Source organism: Fusarium poae, chromosome 1 (genome assembly GCF_019609905.1).
Source record: "Fusarium poae strain DAOMC 252244 chromosome 1, whole genome shotgun sequence".
Lineage (NCBI taxonomy): Eukaryota > Fungi > Ascomycota > Sordariomycetes > Hypocreales > Nectriaceae > Fusarium > Fusarium poae.
This window is the reverse complement of record NC_058399.1, coordinates 8,393,178-8,415,233: the sequence shown is the minus strand read 5'-3', so window position 1 is coordinate 8,415,233 and position 22,056 is coordinate 8,393,178. Positions and strand designations below refer to the sequence as shown.

The window sequence follows — 22,056 nt, the reverse complement described above, 5'->3', positions numbered from 1 at the left end:
TGAATGGATGGCATCTGTAAACATAACCTTGACCGTGCCTTCTACAAGTTCTTCTACTTTGTAACTTGGTTGTGACGTGTGCTTTGACACGTACCTAGTATTCATTCTAGTTGATAAAACATTGTGCTTTCTGCGATGAACGACTCTGAAAGATACTTGAGACATCAATCTATTTGTACGAAATCCCGTTCTCGTAGTAAATGTTGCTGTTAACATAGGTAGGATAGAGAGGCAGCTTGGTTCGCAATGGCCTTATGTGTTGTCTTAATTTTCATCAATAGAAACCCTACAGGGTAAACCGGCTAGGTAGTGGGTAGCAGAAAAAATGACCTCCTAAGTCTTAGGTTACAAAAATAAATAGTCTAAGAGCCATAGTCTGAGGAGGATAAAGCGGCCCATTAATTTCGTCTCTTAGCCAATTTTTCTGATACCCTGAGGACCGGATCGTAGCTGTAAACGCCATACGTATTCAACTCATGATGCATTATATCTATCAAAGGTATCGCCCCAACATATTTGTGCAATCCGTCATTGCATATCCGTTCCTAATACCATTTCGCCAAAGGGAGACCTAACAAACCGTCGTACATCACATGTCTTTTCTACACCAAACTCCTTAGCTGGCGACGGTGGTTTACCGTCTGCCCTGGCTGTTGGCGCCAGTTCTCTTCTGAGCACCCGGTCTTGCCAGCGTGTACTTGGCGAACGCCCTTGCGAGGGCCTTCTTGCAACTAATCTTCTGGCTGCCCACAAAGCTGTCCACCGTGACGGCGATGGCGCGATCAATGTCCTGTGCTGCGCAGTACTCTGATAGACGCATGCGGCAGAAAGCCTCGCTGATGCGAATGATAGCTTCAAGATGTCGCACCTGGAGTTGTTAGTGTTGGGACTTGTACTGAGGCGCAATTGACATGACTTACTGTAATAGGAATGGCACCTGTAGCGATGGACTCTCGTCGCATGTCAGCAAACAGTCGTGCGATCTTGTCCTCATCGATATGGTAGAGCTTAGGGGAACAGTGTTCACGAGCGTAAAGGATATACTTTCTTAACAGCTCTTGTGAAATTTCGCCCTCGGAATTGCGCGTCGACGCTTGGGTCTCAGCTTGAGTATCGTGTTCAACCTCCATGGAGTCCTGTTCTGTTTGGCTGACAGGATGGCTTCGGCTGTGGGATCCCACGATGAAACGAGCCAGACGCTCATCTTCCTCAGGCTCTACTGTGTCGCGAACAACACAAAGAATATCGAAACGCGACAAGATAGGCTCTGTCAGCTCGACGTTGGCAGAGAAGGGGGCCGTAGAGTTATATCGTCCACCGATGGGGTTGGCTGCTGCAATGACACCACAGCGAGCCTGCAGGGTAGTAACAATACCAGCCTTGGAAATGGAAATAGTCTGTTGTTCCATGGCTTCGTGAATGGATGTTCGATCTTGATCGTTCATCTTGTCGAACTCGTCAATAAGGCAAGTTCCGCGATCAGCCAGCACAAGAGCACCGCCTTCCAGTGTCCATTCGCTAGTGAGAGGGTCTCGACGAACACTAGCAGTCAAACCAACAGCACTAGCACCCTGACCAGTAGCGAAAACGGCTCGATGGGCTGTCTTCTCGGCGTACTTCAGGACCTGAGACTTCGCTGTACCAGGATCACCCAGAAGAAGAACATTGATGTCACCTCGGAGGTGGTGGGCACCCTTAGTAACCTTTGCAACGCCGCCAAAGAGCGACAAAGCCACGGCAGTCTTGATATCAGTATGCCCATAAATGCTAGGTGCTATCGAGTTGATGATCCTGTCGACAATGTTAGGGTCGCGTGCCAATTTTCGAATCTGCTGCTCATCATCTTCTGTCATGCGGAAACCAGCAAGCTGGTCGTGAGACTTGACGACGTTGTTGGCTTCGAGAATGGTAGCAAATACAGGGAATCCGTTACGATTGTTAAGCTGAGCGTCGTAGTTGTTGCGGTAGATCCCGGTCACTTCAATCTCCTCACCGGGCTTTGCCTTGTCGATAAGATCCCAGAGAAGGATAACCTCGCGGGATCGCGGCAATCGACCAGCAGGAACGGTACCGGGCGACTCTTGGAGAGAAAGCTTTTGGTAGTTTCGGTAAACTGTCTTTTCCGAGTTAAGGGTGAAGGGGCCTCTTGACTGGCAACTCTGGCAGTAAGTGATCTTGACTTCGACATTGGACTCTTGTTGAAAAGGACCAAGCGTCACACCACACTTGGTGCAGTCAAACTTGACATACTTGAGCTGAGGGAAGACACCTGATCGTCGGGTGACGACACCGCTGACTCGGACAAGGCAGTTGAGATGTGACTGACGGAGCTGGCGGAGGGTGTAGTGTACAGGGAGGTCGAATATGCGAACGTGAATCTCGGAGTGAATGCGTTCGTAATCAGGGTAGTGCAAAAGAACAACGTCCATAGCAACCTCATCGAAGAGCTTGAGCATCTCAGCAGGCGCATTGGCCAAGAAGTAGGCCAGAATAGCCTTACTTTCGGAGAGATGCTCATACGATACCTCGAGAGTCTCGGCGTTAATCTCACCAAGCGTACGGATTCGGTTGCCGTACACTGATGAGCCAGATGTGTCGGTATAAGATGTGAGGAAAGCCTTGAACTCGCGTCTGATGGTACGTTGAACTGAAGGTAACGAAACCCATTCGGTCAAGCTGGCAGCCTTGACATCGCCGAGCGCCTCAAGTGATAGTTCCTCTGACATGATGTCCGTGTCCATCATGTCATCAGGATTCTCGTCATAGTTGTGGCGGCGGCGGCGAGGTTGAGCAGACAAGTCGATATCATCACCATCTTCGTCTAGTGCTCCCCAAACTTGGGGCATTCCCCTTCTTTCCTGGATCTCGCGATCTCGTCGATTCAAGACCCTGTCGACTTGCTCTCGTTCGCCAATAAGCATAGGCTCATATCGCGTGTCATCGATGCCTTCGCTACCATAGTGGTCGTTTTCTGCATCTCGATAATCGTTTTCGTAACCCTCGCGGAACAGATCAACTTCGTCGTCGGCCATCTCGTCTAAATCATCGATATCATCCTCGATGAGTACTTCTTCCTCAATGTCGTCGTCATCTTCGACACCATGTGCCATGTTGAACTCGGGGGGAGACGAAGGCATGGGACTGGACGCCATGTTTGCTGGTGAAGGTCCATCATCTCCTCCTGTGCGTGACCGCTTGCGATTCGGACGAGCCGAAGATGGGTGTAGGGGGGAGCTTGAAGCTGTTAGTTGTTGCTCCAATAATGACAGAGGCTGTTTAGTGAACCGTACCTCATGTTTTTACTCTTCAAGTATTTCGTTGGTGTGAGATACTAGGATAGAGCACTTGTGTAGTTGATAACCCAAAGCTTTGGTATGCTTTAATGCTAAGTACCTATCGAGACTGAGGGGCTGATTTTGTTGTATTAGGTTGGGAGGGAAACCATGAAAGCCAAGTGGAGCAATTGGACAAGGGGTAATTTTGCCAGTGGAAGCGCGACTCGACGCGTAAATTGATTGGCAGGTGCATCGCACGCGTAAAGTGCTTTATCGTTGATAACTCAAATCCTTGCTACAGGTACTCGTGTTGATAGGCGGTTTGGTGTCCGCGTTATTGTTTCAGTTCCAGTTCCTCTACCAACTCTGTGTTGCACTGCATTGATGGAAGGTAAGTAGTGATTGTAGCTGACATTTCTCCTCATCTTGTTTCTGTACTTCAGTTCCCCATCAATTCTGACAAATCTGTCATCCAATCCTTTGATTTTTATTTCAATTTCTTCTCTTTCATTTCTTAAACCACCCTTTGACACCCAAAAATCTTGACTTCTATCGTCATCATGTCTACAGAGGCTCCCGCGCAAGATGCGACTCAACAAGAATCTCGAGCGCGCAAAGACAGCTTCTCCGGCAAGTCGCAAACTTCAGAGAATTCACAGACTGCGGCTGAGTATGATCACGATTCGATCATCTGTGGGATCCTATTTTAACTTTTTGCTAGGTTCATTCGATCGCAAGAAGCTCTTGAAGCTGATGCCCGCGAGGCTCTCCCTTATGTATGCTTGCCCTTTCACTCGACCTTGATACCATTGCTTATAATCGCTTTAGAGTATTGACACATGCACCAAAATCCTCGGCCCTCTGCGACAAGCTGTCTTCGCATGCTTGACTTGCAATCCGCCTCCGGCCAAAGAGGGCGACGACTGGACACCCGCCGGTGTATGCTACGCTTGCTCTATTCAATGCCACGGCGAACACAACCTCGTCGAAATCTTCCAAAAGCGCAACTTTACATGCGACTGTGGTACCAAGCGTATTCCTTCGACAAGCCCATGCACCCTCCGCCTGAACGAGGCAACCAACACTCGAGGTGGGGTGCACTCCGAAGAGCCCGACGTGAACAATAAATACAATCACAACTTCCGCAACAGATTCTGCGGATGTGGATGTGATTATGACCCATTCCAACAAAAGGGCACAATGTTCCAGTGTCTTGGCCTGGGAACGGCCGAAACGGGCGGATGCGGCGAGGACTGGTATCACCCCGGATGTTTGGTTGGCATGGGACCCAACTGGTTCGAAACGATGGAAAAGCCGAAAAAGACAGCACCGGGAAACAAGGAAAACAAGGAAGAAGGACAGTTGACAACAATCACTGAGGACAACGAAGAGCAAAAAGACCCTGCTCAAACCGCTGACCAAGAGAAGACCAAGCCGGCTGAAAATGCAGTGGAAGCAGAAGATGACGAGGATGAAGATGTTCCTATGCCCCCTGGATTCCCCGAAGAAGATGCGTTCGAAGCCTTTCTGTGCTACAAGTGTGTCGAAGCGCACCCTTGGATCAAGCGCTATGCTGGTACTTCAGGCTTCCTTCCAGCAGTATTCCTTAACCAAGCGGAATCCAAGCCAAAATCAGAGCCAGTACCTGAGAAGGATGAACCTGTTCCTACAGCCGAAGCCCCAGTCCAAATTGAGGGTGGCCAGGACTCACGCAAGCGTAAGGCCGATGAAGACGTCGAGGGCCCTACAGAAGTCAAGCGCGTCAAAAGTGAATCTCAATCCGGGGATGAAAAGCCTGCCGAGGAGACAACATCCACAGACAAGCTCCCCTGCAAGCTAAAGAACCTCCCTCCTGCCCCCGAAGGACAGTTCTCTCTATTCCTCAAAGAAGACTTCCGTGAAGCCTTCTGCCGCTGTTCGTCCTGCTACCCCCATCTCAACCCCCACCCACAGCTTCTCGAGGAAGAAGAGGTCTACGAACCTCCTCTGTCTGATGGGGGTTCTCAAGCCGGTGGCAACGGTGCTGGCTCCCACGGAAGCGGTAGTCTTTTAGAACGTGGTGAAAGCGCTCTTCGCAACGTCGACCGTGTACGAGCCATCGAAGGCGTGATGGCTTACAACCACCTCAAGGAGCAGCTTAAGCCATTCTTCCAGCAATTCGCCGAGAGTGGACAGGCAATTGGGGCTGAAGACATCAAGGCTTATTTTGCAAAACTCAGAGGTGACGAGAAAGGCATTGAGGAAGCTGCTGCAGGCGCCAAAGATAGTGAGGGTGGTGGTAGCGGCGATGGGGATCACAGAAAGGAGCAGAGCGGATTTTAATCACTTGTATCAAGGCGATATTATAGAGTCGAATGGCGTTGAAAGGCTTGATGGACAGATGGGTAATCGGTTTGAGATGTAATAATAGTGTATAGTACAGGCAACCTGCCACAATTTGATACCAAAGACGAAAACAATCGATTTCATACTGTTGGCCTTGACTCCCCGTTCTGACACGACTGTATTGTATTCATCGTCAAAGAGCTTTTCCAATGGGTTGTGCTAAGAAAGGCTATAATATCTCGACTTTCACTGACCATACATGACCGAAGTCTTGATACGGGATGATTAGACCGACCAGTACACTCAAGTTAAAGATAAGCATGTTTTCGGTTCATAAAGATCATATAGATGGTAGCTTATTGTACCAGAAAGGTAACCTCAAGGCCAACATCAGACCTGCAGACCACTTCAGACTGCAGGTCATCACAGCCCCCCCTTCTATCATACTATCTCCTAGGTGTAGGCTGCAAGGCCTCGCTGTCAAAATAGATGGAATGGATAGACCTATAGTTTAGATCATGTTGATGGCTAATCAGTATGTGTTAGCCTGGCCATCATCCGGAACGCACTTAACGACGCACTTGGTATCGCTACCACCCTGTATCGTCAACGTATCTGTTGGTCGTGCTATCACTGACAGGGACCGCCTAGAGCATGGGGATCGCAATCGACTTGTGGAGGGAATAAAGGTTAGACAGAGAACTAAGAAGTAGACGGTGATATCGGAACAAGGAGACCACTTCATTGAGCTCCAAAATAGGTCTCAGACTTTAGATTAGCGGTGATGTAGTAGAGATCCGGGAATTCGAACGTATTCATAGTAATGATTGCAATCGCAGTACTTATTGAGGTTCCAGTGCTATAGCACTGTCATGGGAGTGTCAGAATACAGTTGTAAGTGATATGCTGCCTACTCCTATCGCCAATGCGTGGCACTGCTACAGCTCTGCCACAGTTCTGCACACGGAATATACTGAATTGTAAGTTATTTAACGGCATATCATCGTTTCCCTGGTTTCATTTTAGCTTCTTCACAAACTCAATACAACCATCCTCCAACGTATCTGACCAAGTATCTCTCCCCTCTAACAATGTCTATCTTCCACCTGCTCACTCACGACGATCAAGACCTGAACTACCATTCTCCGGCAATGTCGCAGAGTATCGTTCCGTACCTATTGGGTACACTGGCCTTCCTCATCTACGTCTGGTACTCTTCACTTCGTACCGGTGCTGGTCCCCACCGCCGAGCAGTAGAGCAATTCGAATTCTCCGAGGCCACGTATGAAGAGAAGATCATCTACCTTATGAACCAAATGCGCTGGTGGGATTACTACTGCGGCCTCTGGCTCATGCACCTGGTCGTCCATCTAGGCATCGCTTGTCAGACTCGCGACTGGCCATACACCATTTCTGTCACGTACATGGTTGTCTGCGTCGCGTACTTTTACTTCTTGTCCATGTCGTTTGCCCTGGCCGAGATTCAACTTCCTAGCCTCTGGGCTGTGATTACCGACGGACACCGAATGAAATAAGTTGCCACCTGAATCATTATTGGCATCGTCGGGTTCATCATCAGCCTCGACGACCGGGGACTGTACTGGGACTCAAGGTATTATTGATTACTACTAACTATGGAAACAATTATGACTAAACTGTTTATAGTGCCATCAAGCTCAAGGAAATGAGTGAATGAACGGCCGGGATCATTCTGGTCGTCATGTTTTGGTGACGACCTCGACCAAAGACATACCCTTTGGAATCTCTCAATACCGCCAGGGAGGATACATATGCTGATTTGGGTTTGGTCAAGTGTAAGTTTACCTCATTTGACTCCCCCCAAAGTATTGCTAACCAGTGATGTCTAGTTGTTATGTTTGCATGCAGTAGACGAAGTAACATGTTGAGAGGTCAGGGTGAACATTGTTTAGCATGGATAACACGATTGGAGCGAAGCATTTGCAGAACCCCCTCTTGCAAAGTATTCTCTGTACATATCTAGCCAGTAGAATAGAGATCATAGGAATGGACCTGTTCCTGAGCTTATATCTCAGCCTAATTTTCGCCAACAAACTCAAAGCTCAACTTCAACCACATCTGATGTAGGAATCGCTGAGCACGTCAATACGCTTCCATCCATTTGAATACCTCCTGAAACTGAGCCACAAGTTACTTTCGCGACGCAGCTTCCACAAGCACCTACGCGACAGCCATAATCGGGTGCCATACCGACAGACTCTGCGAGTTCCAGCAATGACATAGAACTGTCCTTCTTCCATTGTGCAGTCTTGCTAGACTTGGTAAATCGGACTGTGGCTCTCTCCAAATCTCCAACCGCGTGACCAGATGCCGAGAAGCTTTCGCTATGAATGAAAGGCGGAGGAATATTTCGGTTCACAAGTATACTCTTCATGTTTTCTTCGAAGTCTGTAGGGCCGCATATATATGCTGCTGAGAACTTAGCTGGCAAGTCCATTGCAGTGGTCCCAAATGGGTTGAACTTGTATGTCTCTCCCAGTAGCTCTGTAATTGTATCCAAACTCGGCCTTCCTAAGAAGTCGTAGTCTTTTTCGTGTATGTCAATGTCACGAGGCTGTGTCATGAAAACAAACTTCTTGATAGGATTGTTCTCAATCTGGAGGAACTCGTTATCAAACTGCAGACCTCTCCCATCTTTGACCACATGGATCCAGATGCCTGGTACTACATTCATGTTGGGATGATTGGCATGAGCTTTCATCATAGCAAGTATAGGCGTGATGCCGATTCCAGCGGATAAGTATAGTTGTCGGGGAGTTACCGCCTGTGACCAATCTAGAACGAACCTCCCAGCTGGGGAACGTGCTGAGAGGATAGTTCCCTCTTCGCATTCGTTGCACATCCATGAAGAAGCGTGCCCTGCTTCTTTGATGCTGATGCGATAGTATTGGGGCTGGATCCGTCCTGGCCAGTCCGAGATACTCCAACTGCGGATATCGCCTGTTGGTAGCCGTATGGTGAGGAATTGTCCTGGTAGATACCAAGCAAGGTCTTTGTCGTCTTCCGAACAGATATGGAATGACTTTATACCATTGCCTTCATCAACGATTCGAGAAACTCGCAACTCTCGCCACCCCTTCCACGCGTTTCTACCTTTGTTCACTTTATCATCGATCCCGGCAACCTTTCGATTGATGATTAGCCGATTCAATCGGAGGAGGGCATCATGGTTTGCCAATAAGTTTAGAGTGTCGCGGGTCTTGAGGTCCGAGTCGAAGGCCAGCCGAGTGATAGTTGCCGCATCCATAGTATCTCCCGATGATGATTCTTGGACCGCGCGATCCCCAGGATAGATACGGCCCCTGCTGAGGACTCTGAAGTAGACACCCACCCGACCAGTGTCGGCTAGTGTTTTCAGCCATGAGTCTTTCTGGCCGCATCTCCATGATAACTTCATACAAGGGATACGAGATCCACAGACTTGCAAGCGAACGCTGCTGCCAACTCTCCATACATCGCCCAACCGAAAGTCAGATTCAGTCAGGGTTTTACTTGTACACTTAAAAGTGATGTTCTCTCCCCAATGGCACCAGTCCCATTCTGATCGATCAACACCAAGGTCTGCGCACCAGTAGTCGTAGTTCTCGGCGAGGCAGATGTATACGGGACCGTCATGTACCGCAGTCGCATTCCCAATCACTCCATCTTCATTTAGCTCAATGTATTCTGAAGGAGACTTTTTCGGTGTGTGTATAATGCTCGTTTTGATCTCTAGCCCGTTGATGTTGTGTAAGACAGGGACGGCGTAACTAACAGCGACAGCTTCCATGGTAAACAGATCGCTTAGAATAATGTCTGAAAGTCTTAGGATATTTGATCACATTCTCTTGTAAGTAATACAAAAGTCAAGGTGTGCTCTTATATCTGTGTTTAAATCCGACTCCTCGATAAAGGAATTCGGGTTCGGGCTCGGGGTCGGCCTTTTGTAATCCGGAGATAAGCCAGCTTTCCATTCCTCCGTGTTCGTGTATGGCTTATGGATCAACCAGTTCATCATAGATCCATGGGAAATTCACAAAGAAAGTAAACCTTATGAGGGCGGTCCCCATGAGATCTTCCTGAGGCCGTTCTGAAGCACCATCATTGCCGGGCGTGTTTATTGTCCTAGGCGAGTCTCGCGTCAGTGAATAGGTTGGCTACCCTGTTCTGCGACTTAGACTTGACAACGTAAAGATTCGTCAACCTCTTTCACTCGTGAATGAAGGCGAGTTCCGTTATAATGTAGTTTGAGGTAACTGCGAGACATATCTTGCAGGACTGGCTGCGGGTAGCCCCTCGTCTTAGTATATGTCTCCAACCAGGGTGGCCAGTGTAGGCATGGAGGTTATGATAGAGTCGAGCTGGGCATACGCCTCGTGTTGTATCTGCGAATACTGTACTACAAATCAGCCTTATGTCCAAATCAATGTAACGTGTATTCAGCTTATACAAACATGTTTTCTTTTCAGGGATAAGATCTCATATGTGGCGTGTAGCCAACAAGCTATATATCTCTTATAGTACGTGTATTGCCAAAGGACTTATACCAATCTAATGGCGCTTATAGTTGGTAGTAGATATAGTATCCATTGTTGTACTGAGGAGTAAACTATCAAGTAGGTTAGACGCCAAGGCTCTGTACATGCTGTAGAATTATAATAAGAGAGACTTACTCAGGTAAACGTAGCCATCAGATAACTTTATTAGACTTCTTTCCTCAGAAGTGAAGTCGGTTATAGGGGCCAAGCTCTTATAGATGGTTCCTTGGTCCGGCGCATAGCCAGGGTCGATAAGGACTCTGAAGTCTGTCATCTTATGCAGTGTTTTTGTTGATGTTGATGTTGATATTGATATTGATAAGGAAATGTTTAATAACTAACCTTTGGAAGGAATAATAAGAGCTTTTATAGTAATCATTATGATTCTAACTTTATAAGTCATAATATATACCTTTAGACAGGACCTATATCAGCATCTAGGTTCAAAAACTGTGTTTTTTTATGAGTTGATTTCAAATGTATACTTCGGGACTTACGCCTCGAAAATCACCCAACAAAAGAGAGACTTACTCACAGATTGATGTTCTGAGCGTTACTGTAATGTGGTATGGCACAACCTCTGAGTTATTTGAGAGACCTTGCGGAGGCGTTGTACACATATGGACACGAAACGAATATATGGTGAAACTTGAAAACAGTGTCTCTTGTAGTTAAAAACTTGACGGGATGTTGCGAGTAACATTGTATAGTGTAATATGCGGTACCAGTTGTCTCTTTATGTTTTCTAGTTTCTAATGCTGGAAGATATGTAGCCTGTTTATCAAGGATTTGATTGTACATCGCTTAAGAAGAAAAGAACTCCTCTATAGCCGACGCGTACTGATCAGGATCCTGCAGGGGCGCAAAGTGGCTCACACCAGTAAGAATCCGCAACTTGCTGCCCTTGATGGCGTTGTGCAACTTCCCTGGCACGTCCAGATTGACCGCCTCCTCATGCTCCGCGCCAACGATGATGACCTTCTTTCCATCAATAGATCCTAGTTGTTCGTCGGTGAATTGGGGAAGTGTCGCCTCCAAGGTGACGACCTTGCTGCCAAACAAGGTAAAGTTGGCGCTCGGCTGCAGCTGAGCGTATTCGGTGCGACATCGTGAAACAAACTCGGAAAAGATTGCCGTGTTCGAGAAGGTTGCGTTGGTCTGTTCAGGGTTGGCGGAACCTCCAAAGATAAATGCCTTTTGAATAGGTGCTGCTGTGACTGGATTGAGAAGGGCAGATAGTGTCGTTATGGCGCCATCGGACCAGCCCACCACGTTGTACTCTTTGATACCAGCGGCTTTGAGCTGGTCATCGATGTCTTGGGCGAACTGATCATACGTGAAGACATCGTCTTTGTTGAAGGTCGATCGGCCATGACCTCGGCGATCGACGGCAATTACATAGTGCCCATTGTCGATGAGACGAGAGATGACAGATCCGAAATAGGCGGAGTAGCCAAGACCACCGTGGTCAAGAACTATTGGGACTCTGCCCGAGTTTTTGTTGTATTCTTGCATCCAAAGGTGAGCTCCATTAATCAAAGTTGTTTTGGTGTTGATTGGAGCTGGTAGATCCGGTGTCGGTGGAAGTGTTTCCCATATCGGTTTCTTCTGGTGCACGGTTAGGCAATTAGCCAGAGATCCAAAAGCAAGCAACTTTCCCAGTAACATGATGTCTTTGATATATGAGTTGTTTGCATCGCGGTGTTTGATAGAAGGGGGCCATGAAATATATATACCTAGTAGCGGAGTGACCGGATAGGACATGCTTTGACCCCCTTGTCGGATTGCAACTACCGCCAAATACTAATTTTGACAAATGGCTTTTGAGATTCCAGAACCAAGCGGTCTGGGATACCCTGGTTTAGTGCTGGTATCTTGTTGGTGGATAGTTATCCCATATTGAGTTTCTCGACCGTTGCAAACTCTATCTTTCGCTAACCGGAACGCACGGGTGTGAGGCTGACTATGCAAACGCAATAGAGAATACCCAGACCTCAGGGTAACAGAGGAGGTGGCAGGTTGAAGCATGACGAAAACGATTAGCAAGTTGGTCTACGATGTATATACTAGACTCTAAGTCTTGTCTCCTAAGTCTCGGAGGCCAGCCTTTCTGTCATCCACTGGCCAAGACTGCAGAGGTGACAAGCTAGACTCGATTCTCTTTGCATGGAATCATGAGCTCAATGACACTCTCAGGTGATGCGGCATTGGAAAAGACCCCAACGACCTCCAACCCAGCTTCTGCTGCCATGGCTCTGAAGTCCTCCTCGGTACGCTCGCAGGCCTCCCCGATATGTCCTAGCATCATCATATCCATCGAGGTAGCAGGTAGGGAAGGATTCTCCTCGGAGAGGACGATCTCATTGATCAGGACTCTCGAATATCCTGGTTTCAGAGCAGGCCTCAGGCTCTTCAGTATCTGAACACCATGCTCGGCACTCCAGTCGTGAAGGATGGAGTGGAGGAAGTATGATCTAGCTCCATGTATGGGCTGCGGTGTAAAGAAGTCGTGAGCTTGGCTTTCAAAGGCGGTTGTCTCGGTCACATCTGCGATGACTTCTGGTAGGTCCTGTAGGACTAGTCGGCCAGATGAATGGATTCCGTTTGAAAAAGACAATAGATCATGCCCTCGGCCACCCCCAACGTCAACCAAGAACACATCGCTGTTAGATTTGTCAAAACCGACAGCTAGACGCTCTTTGACAGGATAGAACTCCCACCAATCCGGGTTACCAGCCCTATATACTGACATGAATGATCCAAACCAGTTAACATAAGGAGGATTTGCAACTAGCCAGTCGAAGAACGGAAGGGAAGAGTTGTGGGCATATTGGTATGGACCATCATGTAAGCCGGGATGCTGGTAGTTTGCCTGCTTAAAGTGATCGGGGAAGAAGCAAAACGACTTTGCGGCGGCAAGTTGGCAGAACGAGATACTGTGTTGGTAGTTCTCCTTGGCCAGGGTGTTGGAAAGATCCGTTGCATGCCAACCAGTGGACTTGGAGAAACGGACAACTTTGTGAGCGGCGAAATGTCTCATGAAACGATCGAGTAAAGGCACGGCGATACCAGTCTTTTCAGAAAGGGCTTGGGTGGTAAGTCCATCTTTAGCTTTCTGCAGATGTTGGAAGATCTTTGTGTTGTTTGCGACTTCGAGACTACCACCAAGAGAAGCCTGTTGGAAGTCAGTTATTGTTTCGTAGTGGTAGGAGCAGTACTTACAGTAGTGAACCAGATACGCTGCACAAAATCGGTTGGTGTCTCCAGTTCTGCCAGGAGCTGGCGATTCAAGTCCAGTAGAGTTGCTCGAGCTCCGAGCTCTTCTCTATCGTATGCCGCAGCAGCATCTTGCATGCGCTTGATGATTTCTGAAGGCGTCATATCAGAGTGCTGTTGGTTCCAGGGAGTTCAAAAGTGATGGGTAAGGTTGCGAGGGTTTGTTTTACCTCAGTCTTCATGGAGGTGGGCGATTCAAGGATCTTTTATCACCTTTTGATTATGCAGGGGCATTCTTCCTGTTGGCTTCAAGGATAACTCATGGTATACAACCAACAGATGCCCACTTGAACCTGCCAAGATCCCGCCTGAATGGGTGGTTGTATGTTGGGTAAGTATCCCCTGCATGTTTGTGATAACTTTGCGTTGAGTATCCAGATTAGGAGTAGAGTGTCGTCTTGTTCGTATTCAATATTCCACCACAGAGTTTGTCATGTTTTGGATTCGTGATTGTGTTTTGGTAGGAAAGTATTTTGAGACTTGTACAAAGGAAGTTGCTGTGTCACATAATCAGCGGAGTAGGAAGTAGGCAGGGAAGAAAACATCTCTTGTGATTCTTCTTACCTCTTGTTTTCAAGAACCAACAATATTAAAAATTGCAGTATAAGCGAGATAAAGTCACAATCTTTTATCGAGTCAAAAAACAAGGACCGAAGAGTTCTGTACTCAACTGTGGCACGGAAAGTCCATTCTTCAAGGGGGCCCTGGAACCTGCATAACCGAGTCCCTCAGGTGGACAATTCATGCATGTTGTTGGTTGTTAGCGCCAACATAAAGTATTATTCCCAGTGGACCAGTTCGATACCGTCCGGAAGAATACCTCCCAAACTTGTGTCTGCAACAACTGCAAAGAACTGAGTCTACAACCAACAACTCTTGTCTTCTCGGGGTTCTTTTCTATCATCCGAGTGTTGGTACTGATATAATTAAGATGTTCTGGTCATGCCCTGACCAACAAAGTAATCCTGGGAAGGACTCAACGAACGATGCCAAGAGGCGAAAGATTGCCCATAATCAGGAGATTTAATATATACTATTAAGCCACAACCTCGCAAATGTGAATTGTATACATCCTTAGCTTTGTTACTGACTATGGCAGGATGGAAATCAACGATGTACCGACCGATTCGAGACAGACTCAGCTCTGTCTGGTAGCATGGCTATTTACCGGCATGGCCATTGTCACCGTCCTGACCAAGCTCTTTACAACGATAGTCATATTTCAAAGACCTGGCTGGGATGACCTGTTGATTCTGTTATCATTGCTTGGAAGCATCGTTGCCTCTGCTCTGGTGCAGGCCTCTGCAGATCTCGGTTTGGGTCGACACACAGCTTCTGTCGCTGCAGAGCCTGGAGGCGTACAAAGGATGGTCAAGACCAAGATTCTACAAGTTGTTGGCTATCGTAAGTGGTCCTTTTAACTTCAATTGTCTGATCGCTGACTTCCCGCTTCCAGCCTTCAACATCATGGCCTACAGTCTCCCTAACGTTGCCATCTTGATCCTGATCGAACGTCTCGTTGGCAACACGAAAACAATGACCCGTCGGTTCCTCCGTGCTGTCGTAGCTATACAGATTCTTCTCGCTACAATATCGGTTGTCATAATCTTTGCTCAATGCCGACCTACCAAGATGCTATGGGATCAGTCGGCCAAGGGGGAATGTTGGAGTCCAGACGTCTTCAACCAGTCTTCTTATGTCGTCAGCAGTTTCACGGTCTTGACTGATCTCGTCCTTGCTGTTGTCCCGATCCACGCATTTTGGAAACTACAACTGAAGAGACAAGAGAAGTTGGAGATCACATTCATGTTGGGCTTGACATTCCTTTCTGCTGTTTTCACAATTGTCAAGGCAACGTATTTGTATACCTTCAATGATCGAACAGATCCTTGTAAGTTTACTATGATCACTTGACTTTACCATGTTATATCACTCCAATATCTAATCAACCCCCTTTACAGTATACAATGTCGTGACTTTGATCATTTGGGGCTTGTGAGTTCTTAATATCTCGATCGACCTACATATTATACTGATATACATACTTCAGGGTTGAACAAAACGTTGTCATAATGGCCGCAAGCGTCCCGACCTTAAGACCGCTCATTCGACTTATAAAGGATAAACATCCGATGCGTAGCGCAGTTGGTTACATCAAGAGCGGCAGTGGAGCTGACCCGAAGCATAATGAGTCAATATCCGAGGTTCCTCTCGATTATATACAGCCCAAACCGGAGAAAGAAAGACAACTCAGTCTCGGAAGGAATAGTTCTACGGAAGAACTGAATGGGAATGTGGCAAGATTGTAATTTGAAAAAGGCTATCAAGTAGGTATCGACATAGAAGTCAGCGGGATGATAGTAGACATGTAATAGAAGAGGGAATAAAATCTTAGTCACCTGTTAGGCGTTGAATATGTTTTGATAGACTCAAAGAACCGTATCACACGAACAGAGTTGGAATCGAATACAGAGAACATAGAAACTGATATTTCGTCATAACTATTGTTTTGGTTCATACCCTAGGTCAGCTTTGGCTGCTTGCAAGTCAACCAGTGACCTTGGGCATTGTGGTATCTATCCTAATACCTTCTATTACCCTAATCCTAACCCTAGTCCTAGCCCATCCGTGTTCATTACTACATTATGCCTCATAGCGAGTGACTTGACCAGAAGTCTAACTCATGGGCTGGGATACCCGCTCCCTCATTAACCGGCTTCCCAGAAGCTCTAGTTCCTTCCGGCGACGATAATAGTGTTCTTGACCTTGACTGAAGGATTGTTAGCGTGAGTTGTATTAATGGATTGGTTGGCTTCCTTACCCTGCTTGGCAATGACAGTGATCTTGGGTCTTGTGGCAGCGTCGATGAACTGAGTGAGATCAATACCGCCAATGCCATCGATGAGGCCAAGGTTGAGATCACCGAGCTTGAGGCTGGACAGCTCGAACTGGTCAAAGATACCGGTCTCAGCAATGGCGAGCATGGTGGAGAGCTGCTGGAGCTGGAGGAGAGACTTGATGCTGAACTCATCGGCAGCGAAGAGGTCGGCGAAGATGTTGACGTCGAATCTGTTCTTGATGCTAAGGGTCTGGAGTCTGACTAGGTCGAGCTTGTTGACCTGGAGGAGGTAGTTGAGATCGACCTGGCCGAAAGCAAGCTCACGGTCACGACCCCGGCGGTCATCACGGTCACGGTCTTCACCTTCTCGGCCAGCACGGTCCTCTTCGCGGTCTCGGTCCTCGCGGTCTTCTCCACGTCCAGGGGTAAGCTCGCGGCCATCCTCAAGACCAGGGGTGGGAGTAGGAGCAGTCTCGTTGGCCAGGGCGGCGCGCTCGTTACCAAAGGTAGAAACAAAGCCAGGTCGGGCAGAGACAAGGGCAGCAGAAGCGGCAATAAGGAAGGTAGAGAACTTCATGTTGAAGGATTTGAGAAAGAAGTTGGTGTTTGTTGTGGTGGTGTATAAGTTAAAGGAGTGGGCAACCAGTCGGATGGGTATATATCGAAGGAATGGACGTAAACTTGAGCACAGCTCTAAAGGTTAAAATAAGTAGAAAGAATGGAAGTCGACTAGAGCACAGCTAGAGTTGGGATGTTAGCAAATGAAGGTATCGTGATGGATCGGGACAAGAGGAAGCTTACCTCGTAGGAAATGACTGGAGAATGGAAGAATGGACTGGTTGATTGGATTGGATTGGATGGTGAGTGAGGATGAAAGCTGAAGATGAAGGGAGGCTGTGCAACGTTTATATAGGAAGAAATGTTTGAAAAGGTCTTGAGTCTTGACAGGTCGATTCATCCATATCCATCCGCCATCGTTTCTTGTTGAGATTTCCAGCTCATCCCCAGAATCAGATTCACCATGGTCCAGCCGAAACGATAAACTGACCCCAACGTGCTCGGAAACTCAGCAACCGGCGGTCTCACTACCGAGGACGAGGGTATAGAATGCGACGTATTCCCGCAACCTGCAGGTGCCAAGATGGCTTCTTTTCTATCCGTGGAGCCTTTGGACGAGTCTTCAAGGATGAGACGTCTGAGCTTTCTCTCTAGCGATGAAACGATAAGGCTTCGAATTGAAATAAGGTGTCAGGTTGTGTCGTATCGGCCTTAAGCTTGGCGTTATGCTTGTTGGGAACTTGCAGGGGTTCGTCGCATTCGAGTTTGGACGAGACGGGTTACGTCGCAACTGGCAGATGAACTACCAGGCATTGACCGGGAATTTGTTTAAGTGTCTCAGCTCTACCGCGGGATAGTAGAGGCCCGGCAACTGGAGCTGATACTAGCTCGATACCTAGTCTAAGTAGGTAAGGTAAGGTAGCCAAGTAGGAGTAGAAAATGCGTCAACCAAGGCACTCGATATAGGGTAATCGGGGTAGTCTAGAATCAATCTCAACAACAGACCACGACAAATCCAAAGAAAGTGTAGAGGAATAAAATTAAATCGTATAATTAATCTGCCAAATTGTTGATTGTCATCATACAAGTCCTTGATGCGTAACACTGACACAAAATTCGGGTTGTTGATTTTTCTTGACAAAGACTGACATTCGTTTCCAATATCCACTGTCATAATGGAGTTGTTTATTGTGTACTACAAGCAAGCATTCTGCGGTGAGCTTAACAAAGCCCTATAATACATCACATATAACACACCCTTACTCTTTGTTTCTTCTATATGAATTGCCGCCTAGGCAACTTCCCGGACCAGCCATATTCCGCCCTGATATCAACTGACAGCCCAGCATGGCATGTTTGTCGTAGCCCTAACTGTATCAGGCGTTACCTGAGAAAATTGGTCTTCCACGATAGTACAATCTGTCTCAAGATCTCAAATACAAATGCCACCAAATGGAATACAGCTGAATGTTTGATGACTTGCTTGGCGGTATCGTTGCCTTGTTCGTACTCGGTTTCACGGTTTGAAAACTTTGAGCTGAACCGCGATTCAAACTTTGGAGAACCTATTCTGCAACCGGCTGGAGGTATTGAAGAAGTTGTCGACTGGTCTGCAGGGGTATATGGGCTGCTGTTCGACTCGGGACGGTTCAACTCCATCGGCGCTTCTTCGTCCCTGGTATCGACTTGGCGTTTCCGTTGATGGGACGCTCGCTTCAAACATCGGAATTGGAACGGAAGAAATACTCTGTATCTAGAGAGATGAGCAGGTATTAGCGAAAGTCTAGGAAACCAGTAGATCGAACCTTACTTACCTTCAAGTTACTGTAAACGTCCTAACGAATCTGTTCCCCCCCCCCCCCACACTTCCCAAGTCATCTGAATCACAGACAATTGTAGGAGAAGGCAATCACTCCCTCCTATCAAGTGAAGTGGGACTTGTAAAGTAATCATCCTTGATTATCATTTGCCTTTCTTGTCACCTTGCGGTAACCAAGGCTTTATCTGTCTGTCCTTTCTATACTCATACATTTCCTGATATTCGTTTCATTCCATTAATCAAATCCACTAGTTCTTCTTCGCAAGAGCAGCGTCAACCCTCATGGCAGCATCGATGCTTTCGCCCAGAATCGTCTTCTCCTTATCAGTCAATCTGTGAGCCGTAGCATTATTCATGCAGCTCATGTCGCTTCCGGCGGCATCTTTCTCCCACACCCCGTCTGTCATCCAGTAGCTCGGCAGCCGATAATTGTCAAAATTGGTTCTCTTGTTCTCCAGCAAACCGCCGTTGTACCACATCAACCGGCCCTTGGTGTCGAGGTGTGCAATGCCGAAGGAGCACACCATGGTGACTTCGTGCACATGTAGAGAGTCACCCCATCCTATGACGGACCCGTAGTGTGCTTCGAATTCATACGGCGCTCCTGAAAGCTCGAGGCCCAACCACCAGGACTCCTTGTCGCCATGACCAAGCTTGTACGTAACATCTTCTCGGACGGCAAGTGAGTTTTGCCAGGCGACGTGGAGTAGTCCGGTAAATACAGGAATCTTCGATTTGTCAACAACTACGACACCCGAGTCACTTTCTTCGGAATAGCATTCTCGCCATCCCCGGGACTTTTTGAGTTCGTCAGAGGGCTCCTTTACTTGATCCCTCCACCAAGTGTGCCGTTCGGGAAACATGGATCTCCAGAGCAAACGGTCATGGAACAGGTACGCGCCTGTGTTGACGTAAGGAGCCTCATTAAATAGTTTTTCAGGTTTCTGCAGGAAGACAGCATCGGCATCGATGAGAATAGCCTGTTCAAACTTGGATGCCAGTAGTGCGAAAGGCTTGATAGCCCAGCCGGCACCTTGAAGCTTGAGTGTCGAATCGTCAAAGACACTGAGAACATTGAGGAATTCCATGTCTGTTGCGCCTTTCAGAGATTGGATTCTGACGCGGTCTCGAGGGGACAGATCTTCGTCACCGGCATACGCAATCTGGATGGGGAGCTTTGAATGAAGCACCTGTCGGAGTGAAACTATCAAGTGGCTCGCGAATCGGACAGACTCCTCGCCTCCACCGACAGAGATAATGATGCCCCGTGATCCTCGTCTGTATGAGTTTCTCAGATCGGCGAGCGGAGTGACAGACTCAGGATCCTCATCAGATTTCTGGATGAAAGGAAAGAGGTTCTGGGAAACTGTTTCGGCAGCGATAGAGATGTCTTTACTTTGCCTGGATTTCGGAGGCAGGGCATCCAAAGCGCCCAGCCATCGCCCGATCTGTTTAGATCGCTGACCGACCTCCCAAAACTGAGTCTTGTAGGGAGACTCGATGGGGTTGTTGAGAAGAAACTTTGTTGTCTTGACGGTGTCCATTCGGTCGCGGGGAGGAAGAATGCTGATACTCTGTGAGTGACCAGAACACTCGATGTTGAGTGTGAACAAAAAGAATAAGAATAGTGAAAGCAAAACAGATAGTGCAGCCAAACGTTTAGGGATTCGACGCGGATTACGAATGTAATAACCGCACTTGTCCACAAGAGATACCATGATGAATGAATGAATGATTCAAAGAATGTGGATAGTACTGCTATTATTGTCGTACTTGAAAGACGCAGCGCGTCGGGTTGATGAGTGTGTGAGCGATGATTTGGTGTTTTGTATTCTAGTGGATAGGAGAAGACGTAGTAGTAAAGGAAGAGTCCGATCCAGCTCCACTGTTCAGGTCTTGGTTTATTTCTGGTGGGAGCCTAGAGTTAGACGTCTGCTTGACCTTGTCACTCTTACGTTACTTAGTTCCATATTTACGATCCAAGCTCTGCATTGGCCATTTGAGTACTGCTATCTTACCTTTTATTTTATATATGCCTGCCTATCAGTCTAACTGCCGTTAAATCTTCACTAAACAACAACAATACTCAGTACTTAATACTCAAAGATATATACTCAAAAGGGATATTTATATGCTATCAAAAAACCTTGGTATATATAAAAAGCTAACATAAGAAATAATAGATATATCGGTTACAAACACTCATCAGCTACATACAACAGTCGTTTCTACCTCCATCCTCTTTAACGCACTCCGAGTTACCAAGCCTCCCCGGCCGAGCCCTAGATAAATGCTACCCGAATGAAAAGAAGCAGCATCCTGTGTAGTCGACAATCCCGCCGTTGAGGTTTCCACATTTTGACCAGTTCTCTCTACTCTAATAATACCAGAAGTCGGTAATAGTTTTGGTCTGGGCTCTCTCTATTTCTTCAACAGACTATCCATCTGCATTAAAGCGTCTGCATCAAGAGTATCCATCTATACAGGCGTTCGCAAGATAAACAACATCAGGAGAGAGAAAGCCCTATACCCTGCAGACCGAGAATACACTGATAACTATCACCACACTCAAATCCCGCTTTAGTTTTATAATCGTAGTCACTGGGTAGGAATATAGAGGCTGACCTCGATGTGATGCCCCGGAACTAGCCAGAGAGTTTACGAAAAACATAGCCATTTCTAACCATTTCGCCGTCCGCTCTTCATTGCTAGATCTAAGGAAGTATTCGGCCATGAATATATCTATAGCGGATGTCCAGGTTTAGTTGCTTTAACGTTTCTCAGAAAGCAGCTTTAGACTACAGTGATCGGTTAAGTTTAGTACGAAATCATTCTCAGAGTATGGAATCGCAGACTGACTGTATATATCGTTTATAGTCTGCGCATAAGAGCCTTTGGCAACTAATCCAGCTATAGAAAAGGACGTCCCATTTCTGACCCAGGCTAAATCTAATGTCATAAGAGGTCTTATTGTTACCCCTTGACGAGAACTGAATATGTCACTTTGCCAGACTGAAAAGTCGTCCCTTAAGTCCTATACTTGCGGCTCATCGCTATTGATAGGGTTAGTAAGTTTATGCATACGTTAATCGACTAGGATAAACCATATTGGATCAGAACGTATTTTGTTAAATATGCCTCCCTATCGGAGTATAGTATTATATCGCTATAGTCATCGATGACTTCATCCCGTGAAGGCCAATTATCAAGGAGAGGCCCGGTATTGAATCCGTTAATATTGCTAGGGATCTCAAATTATCCTCTACTTGATTCGCTTTCGTATTTGAGTACGTAGTTAATCTTGCTAATCTGTCTCGGAAACCCCATTCGATCTGATTCATCCAATACATCGTCGTCATTATAGGTCTAGGCCAGTTATATTCTCTCTGAAAGCTCTTGCTCGTCTCG

The 22,056-nt window shown here is 47.1% G+C and overlaps 9 protein-coding genes across 9 annotated transcripts; 3 read left to right on the top strand and 6 right to left on the bottom strand.

Annotated features, from left to right (window-relative positions):
- Positions 1–634: 634 nt before the first annotated feature.
- Positions 635–3,295, bottom strand: MCM2 (MCM DNA helicase complex subunit; the record flags this gene model as incomplete). The annotated part of the gene is made up of 3 exons (XM_044847324.1): positions 635–868; positions 921–3,234; positions 3,291–3,295. 3 exons carry the CDS (start codon positions 3,293–3,295, stop codon positions 635–637), a joined length of 2,553 nt encoding a protein of 850 aa, XP_044713240.1.
- A 540-nt stretch (positions 3,296–3,835) lies between these two features.
- On the top strand, positions 3,836–5,597 carry FPOAC1_002748 (uncharacterized protein; the record flags this gene model as incomplete). Its single annotated transcript, XM_044847323.1, has 3 exons — positions 3,836–3,945; positions 3,997–4,051; positions 4,104–5,597. 3 exons carry the CDS (start codon positions 3,836–3,838, stop codon positions 5,595–5,597), a joined length of 1,659 nt encoding a protein of 552 aa, XP_044713239.1.
- Positions 5,598–6,525: 928 nt separating this feature from the next.
- Positions 6,526–7,135, top strand: FPOAC1_002747 (uncharacterized protein; the record flags this gene model as incomplete). The annotated part of the gene is made up of 2 exons (XM_044847322.1): positions 6,526–6,580; positions 6,627–7,135. The coding sequence occupies 2 exons, from the start codon at positions 6,526–6,528 to the stop codon at positions 7,133–7,135; spliced, it is 564 nt and encodes a 187-aa protein (XP_044713238.1).
- A 539-nt stretch (positions 7,136–7,674) lies between these two features.
- FPOAC1_002746 (uncharacterized protein) lies at positions 7,675–9,408 on the bottom strand (the record flags this gene model as incomplete). The annotated part of the gene is made up of 1 exon (XM_044847321.1): positions 7,675–9,408. The coding sequence occupies one exon, from the start codon at positions 9,406–9,408 to the stop codon at positions 7,675–7,677; it is 1,734 nt and encodes a 577-aa protein (XP_044713237.1).
- Positions 9,409–10,960: 1,552 nt separating this feature from the next.
- FPOAC1_002745 (uncharacterized protein) lies at positions 10,961–11,920 on the bottom strand (the record flags this gene model as incomplete). Its single annotated transcript, XM_044847320.1, has 1 exon — positions 10,961–11,920. One exon carries the CDS (start codon positions 11,918–11,920, stop codon positions 10,961–10,963), a length of 960 nt encoding a protein of 319 aa, XP_044713236.1.
- Positions 11,921–12,302: 382 nt separating this feature from the next.
- On the bottom strand, positions 12,303–13,537 carry FPOAC1_002744 (uncharacterized protein; the record flags this gene model as incomplete). The annotated part of the gene is made up of 2 exons (XM_044847319.1): positions 12,303–13,331; positions 13,379–13,537. 2 exons carry the CDS (start codon positions 13,535–13,537, stop codon positions 12,303–12,305), a joined length of 1,188 nt encoding a protein of 395 aa, XP_044713235.1.
- Positions 13,538–14,532: 995 nt separating this feature from the next.
- On the top strand, positions 14,533–15,741 carry FPOAC1_002743 (uncharacterized protein; the record flags this gene model as incomplete). Its single annotated transcript, XM_044847318.1, has 4 exons — positions 14,533–14,836; positions 14,889–15,323; positions 15,394–15,427; positions 15,483–15,741. 4 exons carry the CDS (start codon positions 14,533–14,535, stop codon positions 15,739–15,741), a joined length of 1,032 nt encoding a protein of 343 aa, XP_044713234.1.
- A 420-nt stretch (positions 15,742–16,161) lies between these two features.
- On the bottom strand, positions 16,162–16,848 carry FPOAC1_002742 (uncharacterized protein; the record flags this gene model as incomplete). Its single annotated transcript, XM_044847317.1, has 2 exons — positions 16,162–16,202; positions 16,254–16,848. 2 exons carry the CDS (start codon positions 16,846–16,848, stop codon positions 16,162–16,164), a joined length of 636 nt encoding a protein of 211 aa, XP_044713233.1.
- A 2,048-nt stretch (positions 16,849–18,896) lies between these two features.
- Positions 18,897–20,192, bottom strand: FPOAC1_002741 (uncharacterized protein; the record flags this gene model as incomplete). Its single annotated transcript, XM_044847316.1, has 1 exon — positions 18,897–20,192. The coding sequence occupies one exon, from the start codon at positions 20,190–20,192 to the stop codon at positions 18,897–18,899; it is 1,296 nt and encodes a 431-aa protein (XP_044713232.1).
- Positions 20,193–22,056: the final 1,864 nt, after the last annotated feature.